At 44.8% G+C, this 8337-nt stretch overlaps 1 protein-coding gene across 1 annotated transcript in view; it reads right to left on the bottom strand.

The window, feature by feature from the left end:
• The window catches only part of LOC121299013 (thrombospondin type-1 domain-containing protein 4-like), a 193403-nt gene that overhangs the window by 153274 nt on the left and 31792 nt on the right, over positions 1 to 8337 (bottom strand). The window contains exons 5-6 of the mRNA XM_041226441.1: positions 5369 to 5804; positions 1981 to 2083 (exon numbers count right to left, since the gene is read on the bottom strand). Coding sequence (XP_041082375.1) covers positions 1981 to 2083; positions 5369 to 5804 — 539 coding nt within the window. The remainder of the gene's footprint in view (positions 1 to 1980; positions 2084 to 5368; positions 5805 to 8337) is intronic.

Below are 8337 nucleotides of genomic sequence, written 5' to 3'. Positions count from 1 at the left end.
AGAGAGAGTAAGCATTGCAAGGTAATGGTGTAAGACGAAGGGTGAGTTGAATAAAGCTATCCAGTCAGCTGTCCTTCAATGACTGCCCAGCACAGGGATCAAAGTTTCAGGGACAACAGCTAGTCATTTCTCAAACCAATCAAGCCAATTAGTATAAATGGATAAAACTGTCTGCCCTCAGGGTGAATTACAGTCATGCTTAGAATCCTGATTTTAGATTGGACATGCTTCTTACCTTTGAAAAGTCTGTTTTTGAACATAAATTCCTCCAAATTGTCTATCACTGCAAAAACTGCCAGTTAGGGAGATCTAAGAGCCAGCATATCAGTGTTGTAGAGAACCTGAAGCTGCCTGTGGCAGGCTGGCGAGTGGATAGAGGCCCAGAGACAGACTGCAGTTCAAAAAAATAACTATTTTATTATAAATAAACAAAAATAAAGTGCACAAGGGCAAAATAACAGATACTCAAACACAAATAAAGCAAAAACAAAACTCACAAAAATAAAGTTTCCAGGCTGGGCAATGCCTTCACTGGATTTAGAAAATTCAAAACCACAAAACAAACACCAACCTGCTTCCTCAGCTCCCTCTCCCCAAATGAGAAGCAGAGGCCTCCTTTTATATCAGGTGGCTGGGCGCTGATTGATCGTTAATCAACCTAATCAACTAATCAACCCCAGCCACCTGAACATAATAAACCCAGGCAGGTAGGGGAAGTTAACCCCATCCCTGCCAATTTAAAAGGGCAGAGCTTTGCTCTGCCACACTGCCCTTAAAAAGGTTTACCACAGTAAATTTGCAAAGTAATTTTGTAGTTTTCCTATGATTGTCCCAAGTTTATATTGTGCACTTACCATAGTATACCATGGTTTGCCATGTTTTTAGACATGTCCATACCTCTCTGGGCTAAACAATCCTTAACCATGCTTCAGCATTCTTTGAATATGTTTTATAACACTATGTTGTTTTTTTTGTTTTCTTATTATAAGCACCTACAGTAATTTAAATCACGGTAAACAATATTGCCTTCAAAGGGTTAATATTCAACCTTGAATTAAGTGCATTTCTGTTTTTCCTGCTTATATGCTCTTCAGTGTTTATCATTCTCAGTATTCTTGTTGGAAGGTCTATTTTTAGATTAGTAATAAAAGCCAGGTTTTGTGGCTGTATTAAATGTCAAGTCCACATTTGAAAGCGCCGCAATAGGTGAGACGCCCTGTATGTAAAATGATAAGGTCTCAGAATATGAGTGAAGGGAGAAACCTGATGGCCTAAGGATTTGAAATACAATATAGAGCTCTGGGGAATGTAGATCGCCCCTTGCTAAAAACACCAGCAGGATTAATAGAAAGTTAACGAGTTGCAGTATTTACAGTAGATCTGGAATAGCTTTTTAACGTTAGCTAATTGCTTTATCTTTCAGAAAACAAAGTGGAGCAAACTTTGCGCTGGACACATTGCTTTGTAAATGGGTCCTTTGGTGCTCATGATTATGCTGACAGTTACATACCTTGCCATGGGCCGAGGGTTTCACACCACATGTGTGCAATTACATCAGCATGGGGAACTGTCTGTCGGGCTTATTACTTTTATAAAACATTGAATACAAGAAACAGAGGACTGCATTCATGACAGATAATGGGTTCCACTATTGTACTATACTTCAGATGCACTGGCATAATGTGAGTCTGAATCTCTGATGAACCAAGTTAAGCCCAATTAAGATACATTAGATAGAAATCAACATTTTGCTCTATTAAATTCCACTATATTTCTCTCAGTTTAGATCAATCAAATATATCTGCTTTAGATTTGTCTTGGCCAATAGGACTTGATCTTAAGAGGTCCTGGCTGCATTGTAAACTTGGCGGGTACAGCAGTTAAAGCCCTATCACCTTGTAAATGCATCGAGCAGTCAATGCAGAGAGTAACAAAAAAAGAAGCGGTATTCATTCTGCAAGCAGATGCGAGCTGCCTTACCCTCAGTGAAGGGCTCCCACTCGTAGACTCTGCCCATGAAGGGCTGGTTGTTGTAGGAGGCACACTGTACTTCACGGATACTGCGTCCATTTGGTGGACAGGCCTGCATGGAAACACAGACAATAAAGGACAGTTATCTAAAGGAAAACTAAGGCTTTTCTAAAAGAAATTAACAAAAACACCAACAAGGCTTCTATGTGAAAACATTTTTTTTCTATGTGAAAATGTTCTTAACCTTTGCACTGTTTTCTTCTACCAGTTGTATAGTTAGTAACTCCCATTGCTGAGAATTGGATGGGGGGGTGACAACCACTTTGAAGGTAGATACAATGGCAGGGTCTTATGAAGAGTGATACAAGAGCCTCTTCCAATCTCTCTGGGAATGGCATCTACTTTGTAACGGAAGTGAATTATTAATCTCATTCATCCAGAGGGAAGGATTAATGAACTGCACTTCCCCAGATCATGGTGCCGTTTCCACTACAGACAACAGGCTGTTTAAATATGCTATGGATGATTTTTCAATATATCTCTTGTGGGGAAATAAACATTTTCATTGCAGTTTCCCTCTGATGATCTCATGCAGACAGCCTCAGATCTATAGCATATTAATAGGTGTTCTTTTAAATGGGGGATCCACCATATTGCTAGGCTTGCAAGTATAAAATATAAGGGTAAGTGGTCATGGGAAGAGATCTACAGTTCACATGCTTGGACTCCAGGTACTGGGGGCCATATTCACACCAACAGCCAACAATCATTCAGCACATGAACTGTTGCTGCTTTATAATGGAGTCTACTGACTGTACATATCCTTATCTAATATTTTGTATTTTGCAGGCACTCTTTTGCTGTTTGTGTCATTTTGCAGATCAGGTACTGAAACCGGGCAAAGCATTGATAAAACCTAATATTATTGTTCACCTAATGCAGTTTTAGGTGAAGGATACCATTCACCAATGACCTCTGTGAAGACACTATACACAGACAGCAGTTCAAAACAGCTGGACATATTCCAGTTTGTCAGAAGCACTCATTGTCCTGCTGCATGCATTTAAAAAAATCCTATTTTATCACTGAACGTTTGTCCATTGCAACATCTAGTAAGACATCTGTATCGGAGACTGCCACAGCAAGTCAAGGGCCCATGAGCCACATCTTTCTGTGCATCCCAGAAACTGTTGCTTTTCCTTTAAAAATAAAATTCACAGCTCTTACTATGCAGTGTGAATTCCTTCATCTGTTGCACTTTCAGAACACCCCTGTATAAATCAGCAGTTTCTGTAATATGGTAGGGCTTCAGTAGCTCAGCCAGGCACTTGGGTTGACTGGTAGGAGCTGATTAGAGACCAGCCCCGGGGTTAGCAGGTGACGGCCGTCCCTCAGCTCTGTAAGGGATTAACGGCTGCTTGCACTGAACTAGCGCAAGTTTTTTTTTCTACTTTTGAAATATTAATAGTGTAAAATGATATGTTTTGCCTAAAGTCATAATTCACAGCTCTTGCTCGTAATTCACAGTTGTGATCTGAACTGTGAATTACGAATAACTGACAACAGTGGAATGAGCTGAATCTGAACAACTACATTGCACTCTCTGACATGAACTTTTAATAAATGAACCATAATAAAAAACACATTGCTTTTGTGGTCCACAGTATCAAAGGAATCTACAAATAAAGGTTACACATTAACTAGACAGATCAGCTTTCTTTTTCCCTGTGAACTTTTAAATAAATATCTCTGCCAATATGGTCTTGCACAGGAGAAACATAATTCTCTTCTACTGTAAGTACTGCAGCGTATCCAGAGCACCATCCCTCCTGCAACAATGCTAGTTTTCTGTTCCCACAACATAGCTCTCATTTCAAACATGAACTGCATACACTGGGGTGTTTAGAAGAACAGTCTTCTTTCTTCTGGCAAACGTTCTCGAGGACAGTTTGAAAAAAGCAATTCCCTATCTGATTATTCTACTCTATGGGATGCGAATAAAACAAATATCAAAACAATCAGGATCATGTTGAAAATAAAATGTTGAGATGAAGGTAATGTGATGTGTTTGTTGTAAACACTGCAAGGATTTCTGAAATTCATTATACAGTACATTCTACCACATACTTACTGTATATTAAACCCTAACTCTAACATCAATCCGGAATTGACAGGCACAACCATTTCAATGTGACAGATTTAGAACCTTTAAAACTTTAATCTGTTTGTTGGCTGCAGTTAACAGTATAAACTATATCAGATGGTGATGAATGGGGCCTGTTAAGGTCCACTGATTTACATGGTATAAGCTGTGAAGTAGCACAGGATGCATTCTTCTGTAATGATTTTCCTGGAGGGTCTTGTACCTGACGCTGCTGCCTGAGGCTTCCCCTGCAACATGCCCTGGCTTGAATTAAAAATGTTGAACTTCAGAGGGTCACCACAGCTCAGTTCTCATTTTGTTGTGCTCAGCGCTCCAGATAAGCTGTGTACTGGGTGTTTGTAATATGAATTAAATGTTATGTGTAAAGAATACACATGGCAATTTTTGAATACACATTGCAGAGTTTGCATGTTATCAAGCTTCATGTACTTCGTTGGTTTCCGACATCTTAATAGTCAATTGTGAATGTGGTAGCTAGAGAATTGATCAAAGAAATGCCGGGACCAGGACAGCTTTTTGTAGCCTGTCTGGGAATTACGTGTGGTGGATAAGAGACTGGATTCTTGAATCCCGAGGATTTTTCGGCGCTATAATATAATGCACTAACAAATAATGTGGTGGTTCAATCCACAGTTGCTCCCTGATGACCCTGCAGGTACAGTAATATATTATACTTACACAGACATAGAATGCACATACAGCAGCTAGACTTCAGTCTAAGGCATCAAACCATTTGAAGCAGGGATCATAAACAAATGTGACTGCCAAATAATTTAGCATTTTGAAGAAAGGATATTGATCCCAAATATATTTTGTGAGCAGTCTGAGTAGGGTAAGGCATTCTGCCTTTACACATCTGTCCCAGTAGTCATTGAAGGGAAGCATACGTATGGGTCAACAACAGATGCACAGGGTGTCATCACTGGGGGAAGCTGTCTTGCCTTATAAGGTTGTGGTCCTGGTATCCACAAGAAAGTACCGATTTCCAACACTACTTAGTGACTTCCTACCTAACCCCAGGGAATACAAGCATTGAAAGCCTCCCGATTTGAATTATCTGGAAAGTATCAGGTTTCTTTTCCTTAAAATTCTACCAAATACTACCTTTAAAAGCTAAATAAGGGACTGCTATGGAATGCGATTCTTTTAGACATATATGAACATGAGACCTTTGACAAGAGTGTCCAAGAATGGTGCACATTTGAATTCTCACAAGCCACTACAAACACTCACCTCAGTGTTGCATATCTTATACTGCTTGTAGGCTCCCACGCACATGAAAGACGCTGAGCTGGGAGTTCTATGAGGCATAGGCAGGTGGATAGAGGGGTTACTGCCTGGGTACAGGCCCTGCTGCGAGGCTTTGTCCTGGCCATGCTGGTAAAGAGAGGTCCCGGCTGGCTGCGGCCTGGCCAGACTGTCTTGGTAGAGGTTGGGGTGGTACTGCGGGGGGCCTGTGTGGTAGCTGCTGTAGGAGCCTGGGGAGGGGTGTTGCTGGCTGTACCCCTGGCTTTGCCCCCTCCTCCTGGGGTAGCCCCGAGAGGCCTGACGCTTCCTACGACTATGGTCTCTGGGGGGGTCCTGCCCCGCGTCAGTCTGCAGAGGGAGGATGTAGGGGACCTTCCCATACCCATACTTCCCTGGAACAATCCGCCCGCCACTTCTCCCTCTGGAAAATACAAATACAAAAAAATGACAATTTAGTTACATCTAAATACTTTAAAGCCATTACTTTTTCAGGGAACCAGGGTTACAGTAAGTAACCTAACTTTCCCTTTCAATCTCAAAATGTCAACCATTAGTTGGGAAATGTATACCCAAGCTGTCACAGTGAGCCAAAACAGCCACAAGCCTTGCCCCGGCATGAACCAACTGGAAAGCTGCTGCGCAAGAGGGCAACCCACCTCAAGGACTCTGGACCCCACAGAAGGCGCCGCTGAAGTAGCCACATTCAGTCGGTAAAACCTTATAAACATGTGCGGTGTGGTCCATGCGTTACATATGTCAGGTAGGGATGCCCCATGAAACACTGCCCAAGACATCATAATCCCTCTAGTGGAGTGAGCTGTAACATCACTTGGAGAGAGTAGGTTAGCCAGCTATCGATGTAATACCTCAGCGCCCTGTCAGGGCAGAGTGCATTAAGTCTCTGATCTGCTTCAGAGGAGAAAGGGGGTGGGTGGAACACCTCCAATTCTCCCGACTGGTTCAAGTGAAACTGTGAAAGAACCTTAGGCAGAAAAGCTGGGTTAGTGCGTAAAGTAACTTTATCAATGCTACTAGCAAAGCACAAATAGGAACCCTCTATGGAAAGGGCCTGTAACTCACTGACACGTTTGGCTGACGTGATGGCCAGGAGAAAGGTTGTCTTAAAAGACAAGTATTTAGGGTCCACTGAATGCAGTCCAGACGCCAGGAAGGAACCATCGGTTTAAGGGCAGGGCGGAGCCGACTAGCCCCTTTTAAAAACTGCACTGCCAAAAAATGAGCTCCGTGAGACACAGAGTCAATTTTGGCATAGCACACAGATATAGCAGCCAGGTACACCTTCAACATAGAGGGAGATTTACCATCTTCTAGGAGGTCCTCCAGAAACTGTAAAATAACCGACATGGGGCAGGAGGTGGGGTCATGGTCTCTCGCCAAGCACCACTCCTGGAAAATCATCCATTAATAAAATACTGAGACCTCCTTGAAGAGGCTCTAGCATTCTGTAGTGTGGCTATAAAGGAGTCTGAGAGTCCAAGGGCACTGAGATGCTCACATTCAGGGGCCAGACCCACAGCTGGACTGACCCGGGGTCCGAGTGCCACAAATGGTCTCTGAGCCTGACTGCGAAGGTCCCTGCATAGTGGGATCTGCCACAGCTATCCTTGAATGAGCTGGCTCAGAGCAGCAAATAATATCCTCCTGAGCCAGTGTGGCGCAACCAGGAGGACACTTGCTCCCTCGTTTTGTACCTTCTTCAAGGACGGAAAGCGCTAGAGGGGGGAAGGCATACAGCAAGCCCTGAGGCCAGCTGTGGGCTAGGGCATCGATTCCCAGAGGGCCCCCGCCTCTCTGAACCAAGAACCACGAGGGCAATGTGTGGACTCCTCTGAGGCAAACAGATTGACTGTTGCGCTGCCGAACCTGTGCCAAATAATGGCTACCACTTGGGGATGCAGGCGCCACTTGGCGTGCCGAGGAGCCCCCCTCAACGGTAGGTCTTCTGCCTGGTTCGAAACCCCCAGCAGATGGACTGCCCTGAAGGACAGAAAAAGCACTTGTGCACAGGTGAGCAACTGGAGCGCCGCTTGGTGCAACTCCGGGGATTGTAGCCCCACCCCACCCCCTGCGATTGGCATATGCCACGACAGTGGTATTGTCCATGTGCAATAGTACATGCCTGCCCTGCCACACTGATTGAAAATGGTGCAGGGCCAGGTGAACTGCCCTCAGTTCCAGAGCATTGATGTGGGCGTACTGCTACCTGCCAGTCCAGACCCGACGGGTCCCCCTGCCGTTCCAAACCGCCCCCCAACCGAGGTTGGAGGAGTCCGTGGTCAGCACCTCTCTCCGGTATATTACACCCATAGTTACTCCTTCGTTGAGGTGGCAAGCATTCTTCCATCAGCTCAGGGCACGCCAGCATGACCGAGATACCATCAGCCGGCAGTGTCTGTCTCAGGCTGGGTAAACTACTTAGGCATTGATCGATGCCTGCAAGGGGAGCATATGGAGGAGACCAAGAGGGAGGACAGAGGAGGCTGTGGCCACCAGACCTAGCAACAGTTGGCACAGCACCACCTGCACAGACTGTCTGAGATGAAAAAGGGACAGACAGGCTTGCAATGCACTTACGCTGTCGGCCAATAGGGAAGCGAGCACGGAGCGGGAATCCAGCCGGATCCCCACTTGCGCCGGCTGCAGAGAGCTCTTCTCCAGATTGAGTGTGAGACATGACTTGTTGTCGTGACTGACCACAGATGAGCCGACCAAGTAATTGAGGCCCCTAACCCCCCTGCACGGGGTGCCAGAACTGCGTCCGCGCACTTGGAGAAAGTCCTGGGAGCAAGAGACAGACCGAATAGCAGAACACAGAACTCATATACGCTGTCCCGAAAGGCGAAAAGGAGGTCATTTCTGTGGCCAGGACGTATTGGGACGTGGAACTATGCGACCCAGTCCACAATCGCCAACCAGTCGCCCAGCCAGATGAA

Source organism: Polyodon spathula, chromosome 24 (assembly GCF_017654505.1).
Source record: "Polyodon spathula isolate WHYD16114869_AA chromosome 24, ASM1765450v1, whole genome shotgun sequence".
NCBI lineage: Eukaryota > Metazoa > Chordata > Actinopteri > Acipenseriformes > Polyodontidae > Polyodon > Polyodon spathula.
Note: the sequence above shows the minus strand (reverse complement) of the source record. Positions and strands in the feature narration are given on the sequence as shown.